The following is a 19,293-nucleotide window of genomic DNA, read 5'->3' as shown; positions in this document are numbered from 1 at the left end:
CTTGCCGTTAACTCCAGTAATGCCAACACCTCGCTCGCCAATATTTCGTGTGCACGTTGCAGTTCCTCTCAAAAGTTTGCAAATCCCGTCCTCTTTTTGGGGTAGAAACCTACACGCACGTCAGCGTGGCGTCCCAATACAAAACTCCATACTAAGCTTGGTTTCCCTTGGGGGACAATCACTCCCTTCCATTCCGCATTATACCGCCAGCACCATGGCGCCACCCAAGGGAAAGCGCGGCCGAGCGCCCGCCGCTCCCGCCGCCTCCGACGCCCCGTGGCCGCGCGTGCAGGATCTCTTCCGCTTGCTGCACGACGCCAACGCGCCCGCGCTGGGTGTGCACCCCGACGGCCGCGTAGCGCTCTGGAACCCGCGCATGGAGGAGATCACGGGCTTCGAGGCTGCGCGTGTGCTGGGACGCCCGCTAGCCGACTTTGTGTACGGCGTGCAGTGCAAACAGGAGGTCACGGAGGCCATTGACGCGTGCATCGCATCTAAGCAGCCGCAGCTGGAGCTGCGCATCCCGCTACGCAATACCAAGGGGAGGAACGCCCAAGTGCTGACCAACATGACGCCACTGCTGGCCGAGGACGGCACGTGCGTGGGCGTCTACGGCGTCGGCCAGGACGTGACGGAGTGGGCCGTCCAGGAGAAGCAGTACGCGACCGTCATGATGCAGGCCAACGCGCCTATCATCGAGCTGGACAAGGAGGGAAACATTACAGTCTGGAACTCCAAGACGGCGTCCATGACGGGGTACGCCAGCGTGGACATGGTGGGGGAACCGCTGCTGCCAGTTGTGAACAAGAGCTTCCGGAAGATCGTCTCGGAGAAGATCGACCAGGCACTTTCGGGCATTGCAGGCGCAGACTTTGAACTCCCGCTTGTGACCGCGAGAGGCTCGAGGGTGGAGATTGTGCTGTGTCTGACGCCGAGGTTTGATTCATTGGGCTCCGTGGTGGGCGTCGTCGCCATCGGGCAAGATGTGACGGAGAGGAACACCAAGGAGATGGAGTATAGAAAGCTCATTGAGACAGCAAACGCTCCGATTTTCGGCGTGGACACCGAAGGCAGAGTGGTGATTTTCAACACAAAGGCAGCACAGATTAGCGAGTACGCGCCCGAAGAAGTTATGGGTGTGGATCTGGTAGATACGTTGATCTCGGAAGACTTTCGGTCGGAAGTGGCCGCAGTGTTTCAGAGAGCTTTCCAGGGGACCGAGACGGCTAACTTTGAGTTCCCGATGGTCACTAAGACTGGACGAAAAGTGGAAATCTTACTGAATGCTACACCGCGCTACGACCATACTGGGAAACTTGTGGGTGTTGTCGGAATCGGACAGGATATAACGGACCGTATTATTCAAGAGAAGGAGTACAGCCGGCTGATCGACACAGCAAATGCCCCCATCTTCGGTGTTGACTGTAACTGTGAGGTGATCATTTGGAACAAGAAGGCGGCAGCAATCACCGACTACACAAATGAAGACACAATGGGTCAAGAGCTGTTCAAGTTCATCTCCGAGGACTACCGAGATGCTGTAGCCAAGGTCTTGTCACAGGCTTTAGAAGGAACGGGCACAGCAAACTTCGACTTTCCATTGATCACGAAAAGTGGGCGTCGGCTGGACATCCTGCTGAATGCGACGCCGAAGTATGATCATTTTGGTAACATTTGTGGGGCTGTTGGAATTGGTCAGGACATCACAGACAGCCGGGCTCAAGAACAGGAGTACACGCGCCTTATCGATACTGCGAATGCGCCAATCTTTGGAGTGGATGCGAATGGTTGTGTGAACATTTGGAACCGGAAAGCTGCCGAAACAACGCAGTATCCGAATGAAGAAGTCCTCGGAGCAAATCTGGTCGAAAACTTTATTCCGGAGGATTTCAGAGAAGCAGTGTGGACAGTGCTTTCCCAAGCATTGGAAGGCCAAGAAACGGCTAACTTCGAGTTTCCGCTGATCACAAAGAATGGCCGTCGCGTTGAAATTTTGTTGAATGCAACGCCACGGTACAACGAGAAGGGTGCTGTGATTGGTGTTGTTGGCATTGGACAAGATATCACGATTCGAATGGCACAAGAGAAGGAAACTAATCGGCTCATCCACTCAGCAAATGCTCCGATTTTTGGTGTCGACCGAGACGGCTTGGTAAACATCTGGAACGTGAAGGCAGCTGATATCACTCAATACTCAGCCGAAGAAGTCATGGGAAAAGATCTGGTGAACCGTTTCGTTGCAGAAGAACACAGAGCTACTGTTGAGTTGGAACTTCAACGAGCTTTCGAAGGCGAGCAGACGAACAATTTCGATTTCCCCCTTATTACCAAGACTGGGCGAAGAGTTGAGATCTTGCTCAATGCTACACCTAGATACGATGAGCTTGGACAAATCTTTGGTGTTGTAGGCATTGGACAGGATATTACTGAACGAATTGCTCAGGAGCAGGAGTACATCCGTTTGATTGACACTGCCAACGCTCCGATTTTCGGCGTAGACTCGGAAGGTCGTGTAAATATCTGGAACAAGAATGCTGCGGAGATCATGCAGTATCCGGCTGACGCTGTCATGGGTGAACACCTCGTGGAAAAGTTTATTACGAAAGACTACCAGGAGGCAGTAAGTTATGTTCTGTCTGAAGCGCTAAACGGTGTTGAGACGGCAAACTTTGAGTTCCCTTTAATCACCAAGGCCGGTCGGCGTGTTGAAATCCTGCTGAACGCCACACCGCGATATAACGAGCATGGAGCGGTCATCGGCATGGTTGGAATCGGGCAAGATATTACGGATCGCATCGCTCAGGAACAGGAATACATGCGACTAATCGATACTGCAAATGCTCCGATTTTTGGAGTGGATTCCGATGGGCGTGTCAATATCTGGAATCGAAAGGCAGCCAACATCACGCAGCATACAAATGAGGATGTTCTGGGCAAGGATTTGGTTGCTGAGTTTATCTCGGAAGAGTACAAGGATCCAGTTCGGAGCGTATTGGAAAAAGCGTTTGAAGGTGTGGAGACAGCTAATTTTGAATTTCCGTTGATTACGAAGTCCGGTCGGCGAGTTGAAATTCTGCTGAATGCTACGCCGCGGTATAACGAGCAAGGCGAGGTGATGGGAATGGTTGGAATCGGTCAAGATATCACGGATCGTATTGCACAAGAGAAGGAGTACATGCGTTTAATTGACACCGCTAATGCTCCAATTTTCGGTGTAGACTCTAACGGCCTAGTTAATATCTGGAACCGGAAAGCTGCTGATATCATGCAGTACACTACTGAAGACGTGCTCGGCAAGGATTTAGTTGCCGAGTTTATTTCCGAAGAGTACAAAGTTCCTGTGCGAAGTGTTTTAGAGAAGGCATTTCAAGGTGTGGAGACAGCAAACTTCGAGTTCCCTTTGATTACGAAAGCTGGTCGACGTGTGGAAATTCTGCTGAACGCGACCCCACGCTATAATGAACAGGGCGATGTGATGGGCATGGTTGGCATTGGACAGGACATCACGGACCGTATCGCGCAGGAACAGGAATACAGCCGCCTGATTGACACTGCTAACGCCCCAATCTTTGGAGTTGATGCCAATATGTGCGTGAATATTTTGAACAACAAGGCCGCGCAGATCACGAACTATGATGTTGAAGAGGTTCTTGGAGAGAAATATGTGGAAACGTTTATTGGTCCTGAATACCAAGGTTTTGTGTATGACATTATGTCCAAAGCATTGCACGGCGATGAGACGGCAAGTTTTGAAGTGCCAGTGATCACCAAGACAGGCCGTAAATTGAATATTCTCCTGAACGCTACCGCTCGATTCGACCAACATGGACATATTGTTGGTGTTGTGGGCATTGGACAGGATATTACTGATCGAATTGCGCAGGAAGAAGAGTACTCAAGATTGATCGACTCGGCCAATGCCCCAATTTTCGGGGTGGATGCAAATGGCCTCGTGAATATCTGGAACAAAAAAGCTGCAGAAATTACTCAGTACACAGCAACTGATGTGATGGGTGAAAACTTGGTGGAGAAATTCATCACAGAAGATTACCGCGAAGCTGTGGGATTGGTTTTATCCAAAGCGCTGGAGGGTGTTGAAACTGCTAACTTCGAGTTCCCATTAGTGACAAAGGCTGGAAGGCGCGTAGAGATTTTGCTCAACGCTACACCAAGGAATAACGAGCACGGAGAAGTGATTGGTATGGTTGGAATCGGTCAAGATATTACAGATCGTATTGCTCAAGAGAAAGAGTACATGCGTCTAATTGATACGGCAAACGCTCCGATCTTCGGTGTGGACTGTAATGGCCTAGTGAACATTTGGAACCGAAAGGCTGCTGACATTATGCAGTACACGACTGAGGACGTGCTCGGGGAGGACCTCGTGGCGAAGTTTATCTCGGAAGAGTATCGTGTGCCCGTTCGGTGCGTTCTGGAAAAGGCATTTGAAGGTGTGGAAACGGCAAACTTCGAGTTTCCCTTGATCACGAAAGCGGGCCGGCGAGTGGAGATTCTACTGAATGCTACGCCTCGTTACAATGAGCAGGGTCAAGTGATGGGCATGGTCGGTATTGGACAAGACATAACGGACCGCATTGCGCAGGAACAAGAATACAGCCGACTCATCGATACGGCTAACGCCCCGATTTTTGGTGTTGATGTGAATATGTGTGTGAACATCCTAAACAACAAGGCTGCACAGATCACCAATTTCGCTGTTGAGGAAGTTCTTGGAGAAAAATACGTGGAAACCTTCATCGCGCCTGAGTACCAAGACATCGTTTACGAGATTATGTCAAATGCGTTGCAAGGAAACGAAACAGCAAGCTTTGAGGTGCCAGTAATAACCAAGACTGGCCGAAAGCTGAACATATTATTGAACGCGACGGCCCGTTTTGATCAGCACGGTCGTATCGTTGGTGTGGTGGGAATTGGTCAGGATATTACTGACCGGATTGCTCAAGAGGAAGAGTACGCGAGACTAATCGACTCTGCTAACGCGCCAATTTTCGGTGTGGACGGGAATGGCCTGGTGAATATCTGGAACAAGAAGGCTGCGGAAATCACTCAATATACACCGGCTGATGTCATGGGTGAAAATATGGTGGAGAAATTTATTACAGAGGATTACCGGGAGGCAGTAGGCTTCGTCTTATCGAAAGCGTTGGAAGGTGTTGAAACGGCAAACTTCGAGTTCCCCCTGATGACTAAGGCAGGAAGGCGTGTAGAGATATTGTTGAACGCTACTTCACGGTTCAATGAACATGGCGACGTGATTGGAATGGTTGGTATTGGACAGGATATCACGGATCGTATTGCTCAGGAGCAAGAGTACAGCAGATTGATTGACACTGCCAACGCTCCGATCTTTGGAGTGGACTCTAACGGACGCGTTAATATTTGGAACCGGAAGGCTGCCGATATCATGCAGTATACGAACGAGGACGTCTTGGGCAAAGATCTGGTTGCTGAGTTCATCTCCGAGGAGTACAAGGTGCCTGTGCGTAGCGTACTCGAGAAGGCGTTCGAGGGCGTAGAGACCGCAAACTTTGAGTTCCCATTGATCACAAAGGCTGGTCGTCGTGTGGAGATTCTGTTGAATGCGACGCCGCGCTACAATGAACACGGGGAGGTGAAGGGCATGGTTGGCATCGGTCAGGACATTACGGAGCGTATTGCGCAAGAACAGGAGTACAGCCGTCTTATCGACACAGCGAATGCTCCAATCTTTGGCGTTGATGCCAATATGTGCGTCAATATCTGGAACAGGAAGGCGGCACAGATTACAAATTACGCTATTGATGAGGTCATGGGTGAAAATCTTGTGGAGACGTTTATCTCGCCAGAGTTCCGACCGATCGTGGCTGAAGTGCTATCTCAGGCCCTAAGAGGAGAAGAAACGGCGAACTTTGAGTTCCCATTGATTACCCGACCAGGCACACGAATCGAGATTTTGTTAAACGCGACCCCACGGTATGACTCAAATGGTAGGATTGTTGGCGTTGTCGGAATCGGGCAAGATATCACCGATCGCATTGCCCAAGAACACGAGTATTTCCGACTGATTGATACTGCCAACGCCCCGATCTTCGGTATTGATACCACCGGTAGTATCAATGAATGGAACCAGAAAATCGAGGAGATCACAGGTTATCACAAGTCTGATGTACTAGGCCTTTCGTTGGTACATACGTTCATCACTCCGGAGAGCAGGCAGCAGGTTCGGCAATTGCTGAACCAAGCTTTGATTGGCATTGACGTTGGTGAGATGGAGCTTCCCATGACGACGAAGCGTGGTGTGTTCTTGCTGCTCCTTGTGAACGCGTCGAGTAAGAAGGATATGCACGGCAACATTCGCGGTGTGATTGGTGTGGGACAAGACTACACCGCTCGGAAGCATATGGAGACTGCCAAGGTGAATTTCTTGGCCTCGTTCAGCCACGAATTGCGAACGCCTTTGAACGGCGTGCTAGGCATGCTAGAACTGCTGAAGGAGCAGCCTCTCGACAAGGCACCAGAGAGGTATGTGCACATGGCGTACGTGTCGGGGTCACTTTTACTGAATTTGATCAATGACATCCTCGATTTGTCGAAAATCGAGGCTGGGCACCTGGAGATTTCAGCCGCACCTTTCCAGATGCACGAACTACTGGACTACTCCATTGAGATCTTCAAGTTTAAGGCTCGAGAACGTGGGCTCAAACTTGATCTGAAGTGTGACGACAATGTACCTAGGATTGCAATCGGCGATGTTGTGCGTCTGCGCCAAGTCCTGTTGAACTTGTTGTCGAATGCTATCAAGTTCACTAACGAGGGATCAATTACGGTGACATGCAGTGTTGTATACACCCCTGAGCTACCAAAGGCCTTCAAGAAGTTACTGTTCCAAGTCATCGATACTGGTATTGGTATGGATGCTGAAGAGAAGATGCGTCTCTTTTCACTGTTTACGAAGTTGGAACGCACGCGTCAAAACAACCCCACTGGTTCTGGCTTGGGTCTCGCAATCTGTAAGCAGCTTGCAGAGCTCATGGATGGTCAAATTGGCGTTGATAGCGAGTTGGATGTTGGCAGCAACTTTTACTTTACGGTGGTAGTTCGGCTGCTGGATGATGCCGATGCGAAGGGGATATTCTACGCTGCGAACGACCTGCTTTCCGATGGATCTGCGCCGCCGCCTAATTTGAGCACATCGAACGTTAACTCCAGTGACAGCACGACTAGCGCAGCCTCTGTTGCTACTACCAACAATGCGAAGGTTATAATCCCGAGGCAGGCAAGAATACTGGTGGCTGAAGATAACGAGTTCAATTGGGAAGTGGTAAAGTGCTTCCTCCAGGAAGCAGACCATCTTCTGCAGTGGGAAGTCAATGGACGGGATGCAGTAAATGCTTACTCGGATAACCCCACCAAGTTTGATCTGATCTTTATGGACTGTGAGATGCCCGTCATGAATGGATACTCAGCTACGAAGGCAATCCGCGAGTTCGAGTGCGAAAACGACCTGCCACGAATCCCTGTGCTTGGACTGACTGCTTACGCCATGAGTGGAGACAGACAGAAATGTCTGAACGCAGGTATGGACGAGTTTATGGTGAAGCCTATCTCGAAAAACAGTTTACTGAAAGCTATCCGCCAGTGGATGCGTGTGCGCTACCTTGGCCCAAAAATGCCTAGCGAACCGAAGGCCGCTTCGGTTCATCGATCGGAGGACTGCAACACACCCAGTTCTGAAATAGCAGGCGTGCTTCCGGCTCTGCTTGAAGCGGTGTCATCGCCACCTTCGTCTAGGGAACGCGGAGTCGAAGGAGAAAATGCCCCGGCTGTATATCCAACTGCGTCACCGACCCCGCGTCCTTCGTTTGACAGTGAAGCTGATGACGGAGACATCGTAAACGCACCAGCAGAATCAGGCTCTCGACTTGCCCCTGCCTCGCGCCACATGCAGCAGCTGGATCTTGCGCGCGCAATCTCGAATTTGGAGCTAGATGACCCAATGGCAATCAGACGTCAGATTGGTCCTACCGTGCGCACTGCAATCCCTACAACATCAATCTTCAGTTTGGGGTCTTCAATTGGAAACAGTACACGCTCCAGTGGCCTTCTGACTCTACAGCGTGACACTGGCGGAGGTGTTATTGACATTCCTGACTGGAAGGAAATTAACAAGACGTCTGCTACCTTGCCGAATATGAAGGACAAACCACTGGATTGCTCTGAAGCAGCAGACCACGTGTCTTCTCACAGCAACCCAACATTGTGGAGCCACCCGCCTTTCATAGGCAGCAAGAAGGATTCGGCGCCACAGTCCACTTCTTCCCAGCAGCCTCTGTCGCCAAATGCAAGCTCTGACGTGATGAGCAGCCGGGCGAGAGCAGTGACTGATGGAGGTCGGGATGACAACGCACCTCTGAGCTTGCAGAGGTTCGACTCCGACAAGAGCTCTGACGAACGCTCGGGAGGAGATCCAATTGCGGCAATGCTAGAGCGACTGAACATCAGTAGTCCTGTCGGCAGAAGCGGTGCCCGAGGTCCTCCTAGCGTTGACCACGCCAGCGCAACCACCGAGAGCGATGCAGCAATGCGAGTGACGATGGATCCTGCCAGCATTGCGATTCCGGAGGGCGACCCCGTGGACTACGCCCTGGGCGTACAGCAATGTGGCGGTCACGAAGAGCTGCTCTTGAAATTACTGGAGAAGTTCACAGTGAGTTGTGAAGCGATCATGTCACGCATTTTAGCATCGTATGAGCAAGGCGACATCCAGGTTACTCGACGAGAATCTCACTCGCTAAAGGGGTCGTCGGCGTACGTCGCTGCAATGCGTGTCTCCAAGGCTGCATTCCGCGTGCAAGTTGCTTGCGAACAGCTCCAGCAGTGCCAATCAGAACTGGGCCCGGACCAGAAACCTACAGCACTCGCTGACGCGGCTGTCATGCTCTCACTGAAACAGTCGCTGGACGATTCCATCGTCTTGCTCAAGAAGGAACATCGCCACTTGCGCGGGTACCTCCGTCGCAACTTTGAATTCCGTGAGCTTGCCAGAAGTGGAAGTGCGTCCGCTCCCGTACGTGGCAATTCACCGCACGACCGTGCTAATGGACCCTGTGGGATCATGTAACGCAGAACCGAGGCGTGGTATTTCATTTTCCCTGTAGGATATCAAAACGGCAACGTACTAATGGCCAATCTATCTTTTTGCATTTTTCACTGAGCTTCTAACCTACTCGTAGCGTCTACTTCGCGCTTAAATACCGACGGAGGCAATCTCGTGCGAGAAGACCTGCGTTTCCAGGAAGCTGCGGAAGAAGGACTGCTCGCGCGGTGGCAGGCGGCGCAGGAACGCGATCCGGTCAAAGACCACAACGTAGTCAAAATCGTCCGACAGCACGAACCGGAACTCCTCGACCGTCCGGAGCAGCGCTGCCACTGCCTCCCGAAAGCATGTGCGCACATGGCTCTGTGGAAAGCCACGCGCGAGGGACGCATCTGTCCTACTGCTCAGCATGGGTACGAAGTCGCTGAAAAACACCTTCGGCTTGAGCAGCTGAAGCAACTGCGAGACAAGTGGCTCACGGACAGCATCGGGAAGCTGAGGCCGCCCTGGAGAGCTCATCGTGTCTGCATCTAGATCCACCACGACGATTCCGTCGCCACAACCTTCGCGTTCAAGCATCTCGCGCAACTCCACGCGGTAGCTGGAATGCACGCCGAACAGGTACGGCGTAGGGCACTGCAAGCACTCCAGCATATTTTTGGGCAGGATAGGTGCGAATACGTGGCTCCACTGCAGCGGGGCAATCAAGCTCTTCAACGTTTCACCCACGGAGGTAAGCACCGAATACCGCGAGCTCACTAGCACGATCTGTCTTTCCAGAAGCATGCATGTGACCAATGCGACCACGTGCTCGACAGACAAGCAGCTAAACAGTTCCTCCATACTGAAGTCCACGTACTTGTCAAGTGCCGAGAGCGACGGTACGGCCTCTTGTGAGACAGTCGCAGCAGCAAAGTCAAATGGACTGAGCAAACCAGCCATCTGTGATGCAGAAGGCAACCAGTTCACGTCAGAAAGGTATGCTTCGTCATCCTGCATTGCCGCATGCAGTGAGTCCAAACGCTGCTTGAGAGTGTCAAGAATTGGGTACCGGCTGATGATGCAAAGTCCCGCTGGAACGTATACTTCGAGGCCCTCAGTCTCCTGCAGCACTTGCTCCAATGGGCCCAGCTTGCTCGAGTCATTCAGTGGTACATATCGAGTAAGGCAGGCACCGTAAAATGCTTTCTCAGCATTTCCGATAGTCATGTGGAAAAGAGAAGGCTCCGGCCGGGTTGTGGCACGCACGACGTCTGCTCCTGCAGGGCGGAAGAAAGCCTCGACGTGGTCTGGTATCGCGTGATGGTGGTACAGATCGCTGCTGCTCTCACTGTGGTTGTTTGGATCTGCCAGCGTGTGCAGCACTTCCTTGACCATCTCTGGGTGTGACCGGTCATTCACATCCAAGCGGAAACTCAGCACAGAACTGATGAGAGATTTGCTCTGCGGTTCTCCACGAAGCTGACCTTGGAAGAGCTCTCGCAGCGTAAAGGATTTACTCCGTACCCGCTGCGGTTGGTGCGACGCCACATTCATGCATTGGAACAACTCTTGAAGCGTGGTCATGCTGCTGTCGGAGGCCGTGCTGGAGCCATCGCAAGCCGCGGAAGTTACCGCGTTCGATGAACCGGATGGGCTGAGCAAGCGGCTTTGATAAGACGCCACCAGTGACTTGAACGATTCGCTTCCCATGAAGCGAACGAAGTGGTTGACCTTGAGGTCAGCCTCGATGACGGTTTGGATGCGCTCTACCGTTCGAAGCAGCACTTCAGCGTCTGCCAGCGAGAAACTGCCCGCCTCAAGACAGCAGGCCACACGGAACTCGTAGTCGCGCAGCAGCGCCTGCTCAGCCTCACCGACGAAGGTCACTCGCGTGCTCGCGCTCACAGTCAGGTACTTGGCAGCAATACGACTCCCTGCTGCTAGTAGCTGTTCGATGAGCTCACCAGCCTGTTGGGCTTCAATTTCGTTCTGCTGGTCATTCTCCTGCTGCTTTTCATCGTCGTCGTCAGAGTCAACCTGTGCCGCGTTGATGAAGTCGTCAAGAATCGGCAGCAGGTGGTACCGGAGATCCATCCACAGACTCAACTGTTCGTGTGTGCGCTCCTTGAACAGAAACACCCAGAACACGCTGCACAGTCTCCGGTTGCCCAGGACGCGTTCCAGCGTCAAAAACGTCGTAGCTGTCCGATGTCTCCGAGCGTTTGAGCTGCGTGGCGTGCTAGTCACGGACGCGGCTTCACATGGCGACGCCAGACTCTCGCCCGACACTGACGCAGGCGACGAATCTCCTGTCCGTTGCTGCAGTTCGTCGTCCGAGCTGTCGTCCGAGCTGTCGTCCGCGTCAACGTACGTAAGCCTAGAGCTTGCCACCAACGCGGCAAACTCCGGGGTAGCAGCAAAGTGCCTGAAACTGGGCTGCAGGGCTTTCTTCACGGCCACCTCGGCGTCCTGGAACAGGTCCGTCTTGGCGGCCAGGCCCGAGTACAGCATCAGGTCGTTGCGCAGCAGCTTGCCGAAGCTCCAGACCGACTTGTTGAGTATCCGCAAGTTCTCGGACGCGATGTCCAGGAAGGCGTCGGGGCTCATGAACTTGGCGATGATCTTGCTGGCGTATTGGCGGCGGTGGGCGCGCGCCGGGTCCTCGTCCTCGAGCGAGTGCTTGTCCTCGGGAGACGCGAACACTTTCTTGAACTCCTCGACACTAACACTGCGAACACGAAGCAATAAAGAAAGCTTTCCGATGAGAAAATGGAGTCGTTTGAAAGAGATAAAGCGACAATTGCGACGTACAGGAAGAGAAGGCGCGCAAAGTCCTTCTTGTTGGTGGCTGAGAGGTGCTGCAGGAAGAGCGCGTGCAGGTGCGGGTCGCTCACGACGGCGTCGAGCGTCACGCTGGCGCCGTCGTCGAAGGAGGCGGTGGCGGGCATCGCAGCGGGAAGAGGAATATGGAGACCTTGCTGGGCGGCGCCTAAGAGACAGAGTGGCGACTTGATGTATAGTATTGAGGCCGCGAGCGCAGAGACGCGACGGCGGAACTTAAGCTTTTTGGAAATTTTACTTTGTGGTGTTCGGACGGGACTGAACAAAAATGCAGACCAGCAAGTCGACTCGAACGGCACTTTCTTACGCGAGGCCGGGTTGTCACCGGCGTAGCCGTCCATGTGTACACAACGGTTTCCCCTAGTATCAAGGCGAAGCACAACCAGTCAAGAGAAAAAAAAAACAGTCAAGAGAAAAAAACTGCGAGAGGAAAGTTGTGGATGTAGAATTGTGGATGTAGAAGAGGTCGACGATCGCTAAGTTCGCTAAGTTCGCTAAGTTCGCACCCATCGAAAGCGCACTTACCATCTCAGAACACCTTGGCAGGATTCGCTCGCCATGTCCTCCGCTCGCCGCCGCGCTCCACGGCGCCCTAACAAGCCCAGCAGCGCCGCGTTCAAGCCCCCAGCGCCATCCGCCTCTGACCTTCTTGTGTCCGCCATCCAGCGTGACGATCTGGCCGCCTTGTCGCCGCTCCTGCAGGCGCCCGAGACGGACGTGAACCACCGCTCGTGGCAGGGCGACGCGCCGCTGGTCGAGGCCTGTCGCTACGCGCGGCTGGACATGGCTGCGCTGCTGCTGGCCCAGCGCCAGACCGACGCCAACGTCGCCAGCAGCAACCGCACCGCCAACCGCGCGGGCCTCACGCCGCTCGTGGCCGCGTGCATGGCGCTGGCGCCACAAGTTGTAGTCATTCTGCTGTCCCAGAGCCAAAAGCGAGTGAACCTGCTCAAACCGTTCGGCAGAGTGAATGCATTTACCGTCTGTCTGCTCTTCTGCGTGGCCAACGGCCGCTCGGACGCGCAGAATGACACAGCGCTGCAGATTTTGCACCAATTGTTGACGTACGCCATGCAGCACGGCCAGCTCAGCAAAGTGCTGGCGGCTAAACCGGATAACGTCAACTCGCTGCTGCATGTGGCGGCCGCGCTGGCCAATTGGAAGGCGCTGAAGATGCTGCGGGAGTTTGACGTGGACTTTTCAGCTAGAAACGCCGTGGAGCACTCGGCGCTGCATGTGCTGGAGTTGAACGCGTTCCAGGCCAGATCGCTGCAGTTTTGTGAACCCCCGCGACGGGAGGTGGAGACAGGACGGAAAAGAAAGAAGTCGGACGGAGAGAAAGAGACGATGCAGGAACCGCAGAGTGAAGCTGGTACAGTACGCTGAAGTTGTTGGAGGTGTGGAGTGGAAAATGAGGTTGTGACGGACGAGGTGCTGTGACAGACAAGCAAACGTTTACGCGGTTGCGCCCGGACCGGACGGTGGAAGCGGTCCACGTGACGCGGACTGTGATGGAGCTGGCCAAGACTTCAGGTGCTGCTCGGATTGTGTTTGAGCTGGAAGGCAGGTAGATGCTGAGTTTTGATGTGCTGTTACGGTGCAGGAATCGGGGCCATTTTCTCGCGAAAGGGGGATGAAGGCGTCCGAGGGCTCTACATTAAGGCCCTCGTACTTGCAGAAGTCGGTCTTGTTGCGATTCTCAATGAGGTACGAACTGCCAGGCATCGTGGGTAGAAGGGGTTGCAGCGGTTTATTGAGTGTTGCTTGGTAATTGGGATTTGTACAGATCGCTCAAATGCCAGATACGCAGAAGGAAAAGGCTGTGTACATGGATGGATTGATGTATACCGTCACGTTGGTTTACCCTCTCTCCGTCAAAAACGCAAAGGAATATCAGTCACTATGGCGCCAAGCGCTGGATAAAAACCCTGACCGAGATGCACAGCAAAGTGTGTTGGCAGGAGACGATGGGGAAGAGAAAAAGAGTGTGCCAGCGGACCGCCAACAACCGCTGGAATTATCGCACGAGGCGTTCAAATTGATCCTGGATGGGATGCTATCCTACAACAGCCTGTCAAGGCGTGTGAAGGTGTGGACTCTGGTCCTGATGCAGCTACTCGCCCCATACGCTGGCGGTTCTCCTCTTACTGTTGACACGCACCCTGTCATGGAAGAATGCGGCCAGCTGCAATTCTTCGAGCGCATCACTGGGTTGCTTTATCGATCAGGTTGGTCATCATTCTACATTTGCATCGTTACTTGTCCAAGCCGCTAACGTTTATTGTTTACGAATGACCCGCAGGAACTAAGCTTGTTTTCTGTATTTTTGACCGCACGGACATTGAAGACGACGAGAGCTACGATGAAGAAATCGAGTTCCACCTCCTAATCTCGTTGTTCGAGCTCTTCCTCCAATTCTTTGCTCCATATGCGTGTACCATTCGTGATGGAAGGAATACGGACGCCCTGGGTGTCGCTGAGAGTTTCCAGCGGTCCATCCAACCGGTGAAGCAACTGTGGCAATTAGTAAATGCTGCGTTGGGCTGCGTGGACGACGCTATCGCAACGCCGCAACGTTTCTCGCTGCTGCTTCACCTTCTGCAAGTCTTTGAGCAACTGGAAGCGGCCTTTGTATCCGACGAAGTTGCGGCCCTGACAAAACTGTTCAAGGTGCGTAAGTGCTACTGTCCTACTCCGTGCAAGAACGTGTTTAACCGTCTTGCACTTTTCCTAGGTACTGGACCGGTTTGTCAAGCAAGAAGCTAAAAAGAAGCGTATGAAGACGTTTGCTGCAGAGCAGACACATCTCCTCCAAACGATTGCTACGTCGTTCCCGATGCCAAGCACTTTTACAGAAAAAGTTCTCCCGCTGAAGGACAGCGTGGACGTGCTGATTCGCTCCGACCCGAAGGTGTTGGGCATGGACTTGTATGCATTCGCGTCAATCCCGGGACTCATCCGTCTCGAGCACAAGGTGGACTACCTGGCAATGCTGGCTGAAGAGCGCAGTGGATCAGTATCGGTGTCTATTAGTCGTGCGTCTGAGGCAAATTATGTGGACTTCATCTTGCAACAAATCCTCAGCACGTCGGCGAGTAACTTGAAGGGGGAGATGAATGTCACGCTAGTCAACGAGCCGGGCGTAGGCGTTGGTGTCACGCGTGAGTTTTTCCAGATCGTGCAGAGATGCTTCTTCCGTCCAGGATCAACTGGAAGCTCGCAAGCACACGCGTCTGCCGGCGTCCAACCAGCTCCCCATGTTCTCGAAATCGGGTCACAATGGCTGCAGCTGGCGCGTTCGCAGAGTCCCCGCCATGGAAACAAGAAAGCGACCGAGAATGACGGAGTGGGCCGCTCAAAACGGAGCGGTGGATTTGCTGAGCTATTCCCGCTTTTTGATTTTGTGGACAAACAGAGGCGTGGCATGCTTGCCATCGCACCTCGGCCGGTGTATGTCAGTAAGCAAGTCATTGATGCCAAGCGTGGTAAGAGCAACTTGAGTCTCACGCAAGACGATGTGCTCGTGGACCCCAGCGATGTGGATGCGCTTAAAAAGGTGTATCTTTGCATTGGCCGTTTGATGGGCCTGGCGATTCGCAACCACCAGCCCCTGGCTGCCGACTTTCCGCTGGTGTTTTGGAAATTCATGCTGCGAGACGGCTCTTTGACATGGGAAGACTATTGCGAAAGTAGCGACGTGTTCAAGCGTAGTCTCCAATTCGTGCTGGATCACGACTTTGATGTTGAGCCGCTGGATACGAGGTTTGAATACACCACGGACGTTGTGGTAGTCGACGAGAATGCAAGGGACTCGAAAAAAGATCAACAGGAGGAATCAGTAACCGAGAAGGACGCACCCACTCCGTCAAATCCTCCCACGACGGTGACTATGGAGATGGAGCTGCAAAAGGGAATGGGTGATGTAGAGGTGACGAATGCTAACAAGGTTCAGTACGTTATGCAACGCGCCCAGAAATTCTTTTTCGGCAACGAGCTGACCTACTACAGGAAAATGCGAGACGGCTTTACGGATACCATTGTGCGGTCAGATCTGAAGCTCTTCCGTCCAGAAGAGTTGCGACGTCTGGTGCGCGGCGAGCATGCCATTGATTTTGAAGGTCTAAAGACAAGTGTCGTGTACTCCCGTGGAGTGAATTCGTCACGTGGTGTTGTCCAGTATTTTTGGGAAGTGGCTGAGAGCTTTGACCAAGAAACCCGCTCCAAGCTCCTGACTTTTTGGTCAGGCTCGTCGCTGCCTCCCATTTTTGGCTTTGACTCCAAGTATCGCTCCATGAGCGCGGTAAGTTGTAGACGATTTCTTCCCCATACTGGTGTGGATTCTAACGTTGTTGTGGATGCTGATCCACAGGACACTGCGTGCTGGTACATCGATGTGGACACACGAATGAAGCCCAGCTTCTGCCCCATGGCCAATACTTGGTAAGCGCATTTTTACAGTAGCGAGGTTTTAGCCCGACATCTCATATTTGCTGTTTATGTCCCGATTTTTGCAGTGACCGTCGCCTGATTCTCCCGGAGTATCCCACGAGTGCTGCTCTTAAGGAGAAACTGCTGATAGCGCTGGAGCACGGTAGTGTCGGCTACGACCGGATGTAGAGAGAAGACCAGGTAGAGATGCCTTTGCGGCGATACGACCATAGAGCTTTCCAGTCAAGATTCATGTGCAATTCATTTTACCACTGGCACCACCGTTATACCGCTGATGGTGATAAGGTTGCGGGACCTTTTGCAAACGATCTGGAGTGTCGGTGCTAAAGGAAAAGCTATCACAGCAAAGAGTGCTTTGAAGTGTGCGATTGGTGTTCCTGATCAACACAGAAAAAAAAGAATATCCTGGTTGGTGCAGGTTTTCGTACCAAAACAAAGCGCTGGGAGAAACTGACCGACGCGTACTGTAGTAATATACAATCTTATTGTACAGTTGATAGCACGTCGAGCCTCCCTGCATTTCATTGTTCTTAATAGGACGACATTCTTGTGCGTTAAAGATTCCTCGTTATTCGACTTGAATGTGACTCGATTGCAAAGGCGACCTTCATTCACGTACTCCAACTTCGCATTCGGTTGTCGCTCACAAGGCTGCATCCAGTGTTGCAGACAAGTAGATTTCCAGCTTCTCCATAGCGGGAATGAACAGGATGACCCCAGGTCTCGCGAAATATTTACGCATTGAACGATCGAAGCATCAACTCGGTTTGCAGCAAAAGCTGCTCAAACTACAGCAGCGCGGCGTGGTCTGGACTGGGCACGCGTCCCGGTTCACGGAAGCTGGAGGCCCTGGAAGTGTCACTCGTAGGTACTGGAGCGTATCCCCTTTGACCTCTCTCTTGCTGCTCTTCCACGTTGCCAAACAGTGACCGGAAGAAGTCGAAGAGAATGCTGAACGGACAGCAGACGACCTGCCTGGCGCGCTGCAGCCAGTGCTGACTGAACCACGCCCTGTAGCTCCCCGTCTGCAGTGTGCCATTGTACGTCCCGAAGAGCTGCACGACCGATCCAGGCCAGACGTCTCCCTTCTTGAGCACTTTTCCCTGGTGAATGAGTCTCGCCTGCTGCCTAGTGTACAGATGTCAAATAAGGGATACTTAATCAAGTATGCGCCACCACGTACAAGTTGAAAAGTGCGGCCAGGACTTTGGCCGGGTCGTCCACGGCCCAAATGGACACGTTGAGGGCGTAGATGGCGTTACAGAACCGCACAAAGGCAGGTTTGGGCGATTCCGATCCTGGCGGGAGCAACTGGTGCACCTTTTTCACCTGAGCGTGGCACGCGGGGCAGCGGTTCTTGGAGGCTGGCAATTGGCGGCACAAACACGAGAGGCAGAACTCGTGCGAGCAGTCGGTGACGCAGCGAGCCGTGGGGTCTACAGGCAGAGGCTCGTCACATACAAGACACGGTAGCAGGTCGTCCGCCATTTTGGTCGATTTAAGATTCGCGTAACCTCGTACCCGTAACCATATCAAAATTTGACTTCAACATTAGACAATATTATATTGCGATAATTGCCTCAGCACTCAAATATTGTTGATATCGGATCTTGAAGCGACGCCATTTGGCACTTGCCTTGTCGGACGTGATGCCGGCGCCACCTGAGGGATCGAGAACGCTGCAGTTGAACCCCAAGGCGAAACCTTCTGCGACCAAGATGAAACAAGTGATCGGACAAGTTTTGGTGGACAAGTTGGACAATGCCAGCTACCAGTCGGACCGAGCGGCGGCGCTGACCAAGGAGATCGCGGACGCCGTCAAGATGCAGCTCAAAGGTTGGCGGATGGGGTGGCTGAAGGCTGCAATGTGAATTGGAAGTTGTTGATATGGTTGGTTTTGTATTGTGGCAGAATGCAACTTCCCTCGCTTCAAGTACGTGGTGCAGGTTGTGATCGGGGAGCAGCGCGGCGAGGGCGTGAGGTGCGAGGGCTGCTGCTTTAGTGATTTTTTCCAGCGAGGAACTCACACGATGGTGTGTGTAGGATGGGATGTCGGTGCTTCTGGGATGCCGAGACGGACTGCTACGCCTCCGAAACCTATTCCAATGTGAGTGGGTTTCGTAGTCAACGACAATGTAGAATTTGACTAATGGTCTTGTGTGGGTGTTACAGGACAGCTTGTTTTGCGTGACTACCGCGTACAGCATCTACCTATACTAGCTGTAGCTCGATCCTCTTAATCCACTTTTTTTTCTGAGCTGCGTCAACGCGTCACGTGCTTGACGACCGTCCGGAACAGCGAGTGAAATGCCTCCGAGATGCTCACGCCGGTGCACGCAGACGTCTCAAAGTACTCGAAGCCTTTGGACTGCGCGTAAGCCGTGGCTTCGTCCTCCGAGACGACGCGAGGACGGTCCACTTTGTTGCCGCACAAGATGCAGGGGAACTTGCCCGCACCGAACTTGGCGGCCTCGCGCAGCCAACTGTCCAGATACTCAAAGCTTCTCCGCGAAGACACGTCGAACATGAGGATTCCTCCTTGCGTGTCCTTGTAGAACTCGTTGCGCACCTCCAGGTATTCCGGCAGCCCCGAGAGGTCCCAGAAGTTGACGCGCACCTCGGCACCATTCACCATCACAGGCTTCACGCCGTAGTCGATGCCGATCGTCGAGATGTATTTGCTCACGAACTTCTCTTCGCAGTAGCGCTTGATAGCGCAGCTTTTGCCCACGCCGCTCTCCCCCATGGAGATGATCTTGACTCGCAGAGCACTAGGCCGACCGCTGTCCTGGTTATCATCGTTGTTGCCCAAACTCAAGGCGGCACCGCCAAAAAGGCCGGTCAACTTGTCTCCATTCCCATCGCTCATACGTCGCCTGGACATGGTGATCTTGCTCTGCTATCTTTGATGGGTCTAGGAGTTT

The 19,293-nt window shown here is 53.0% G+C and overlaps 7 protein-coding genes across 7 annotated transcripts; 4 read left to right on the top strand and 3 right to left on the bottom strand.

The window, feature by feature from the left end:
- Positions 1-214: 214 nt before the first annotated feature.
- Positions 215-1,568, top strand: KRP23_3814 (uncharacterized protein; the record flags this gene model as incomplete). The annotated part of the gene is made up of 2 exons (XM_067888715.1): positions 215-597; positions 1,562-1,568. The coding sequence occupies 2 exons, from the start codon at positions 215-217 to the stop codon at positions 1,566-1,568; spliced, it is 390 nt and encodes a 129-aa protein (XP_067747931.1).
- Positions 1,569-6,268: 4,700 nt separating this feature from the next.
- KRP23_3813 (Autoinducer 2 sensor kinase/phosphatase LuxQ) lies at positions 6,269-9,121 on the top strand (the record flags this gene model as incomplete). The annotated part of the gene is made up of 1 exon (XM_067888714.1): positions 6,269-9,121. One exon carries the CDS (start codon positions 6,269-6,271, stop codon positions 9,119-9,121), a length of 2,853 nt encoding a protein of 950 aa, XP_067747930.1.
- A 126-nt stretch (positions 9,122-9,247) lies between these two features.
- KRP23_3812 (DENN domain and WD repeat-containing protein SCD1) lies at positions 9,248-12,027 on the bottom strand (the record flags this gene model as incomplete). Its single annotated transcript, XM_067888713.1, has 2 exons — positions 9,248-11,807; positions 11,891-12,027. 2 exons carry the CDS (start codon positions 12,025-12,027, stop codon positions 9,248-9,250), a joined length of 2,697 nt encoding a protein of 898 aa, XP_067747929.1.
- Positions 12,028-12,478: 451 nt separating this feature from the next.
- Positions 12,479-16,537, top strand: KRP23_3811 (E3 ubiquitin-protein ligase HACE1; the record flags this gene model as incomplete). Its single annotated transcript, XM_067888712.1, has 8 exons — positions 12,479-13,292; positions 13,364-13,453; positions 13,524-13,627; positions 13,707-14,148; positions 14,223-14,590; positions 14,655-16,220; positions 16,290-16,360; positions 16,435-16,537. 8 exons carry the CDS (start codon positions 12,479-12,481, stop codon positions 16,535-16,537), a joined length of 3,558 nt encoding a protein of 1,185 aa, XP_067747928.1.
- Positions 16,538-17,157: 620 nt separating this feature from the next.
- Positions 17,158-17,857, bottom strand: KRP23_3810 (uncharacterized protein; the record flags this gene model as incomplete). The annotated part of the gene is made up of 2 exons (XM_067888711.1): positions 17,158-17,497; positions 17,553-17,857. The coding sequence occupies 2 exons, from the start codon at positions 17,855-17,857 to the stop codon at positions 17,158-17,160; spliced, it is 645 nt and encodes a 214-aa protein (XP_067747927.1).
- Positions 17,858-18,018: 161 nt separating this feature from the next.
- Positions 18,019-18,589, top strand: KRP23_3809 (Dynein light chain Tctex-type protein 2B; the record flags this gene model as incomplete). Its single annotated transcript, XM_067888710.1, has 4 exons — positions 18,019-18,205; positions 18,281-18,350; positions 18,413-18,476; positions 18,542-18,589. The coding sequence occupies 4 exons, from the start codon at positions 18,019-18,021 to the stop codon at positions 18,587-18,589; spliced, it is 369 nt and encodes a 122-aa protein (XP_067747926.1).
- Positions 18,590-18,632: 43 nt separating this feature from the next.
- On the bottom strand, positions 18,633-19,253 carry KRP23_3808 (DnaJ-like protein subfamily C member 27; the record flags this gene model as incomplete). The annotated part of the gene is made up of 1 exon (XM_067888709.1): positions 18,633-19,253. The coding sequence occupies one exon, from the start codon at positions 19,251-19,253 to the stop codon at positions 18,633-18,635; it is 621 nt and encodes a 206-aa protein (XP_067747925.1).
- Between the last annotated feature and the right edge of the window lie 40 nt (positions 19,254-19,293).

Source organism: Phytophthora ramorum (assembly GCF_020800215.1).
Source record: "Phytophthora ramorum isolate Pr-102 chromosome Unknown Phyram_PR-102_s0003, whole genome shotgun sequence".
NCBI classification, from domain to species: Eukaryota; Oomycota; class Peronosporomycetes; order Peronosporales; family Peronosporaceae; genus Phytophthora; species Phytophthora ramorum.
This window is presented reverse-complemented; position numbering and strand designations above follow the sequence as displayed.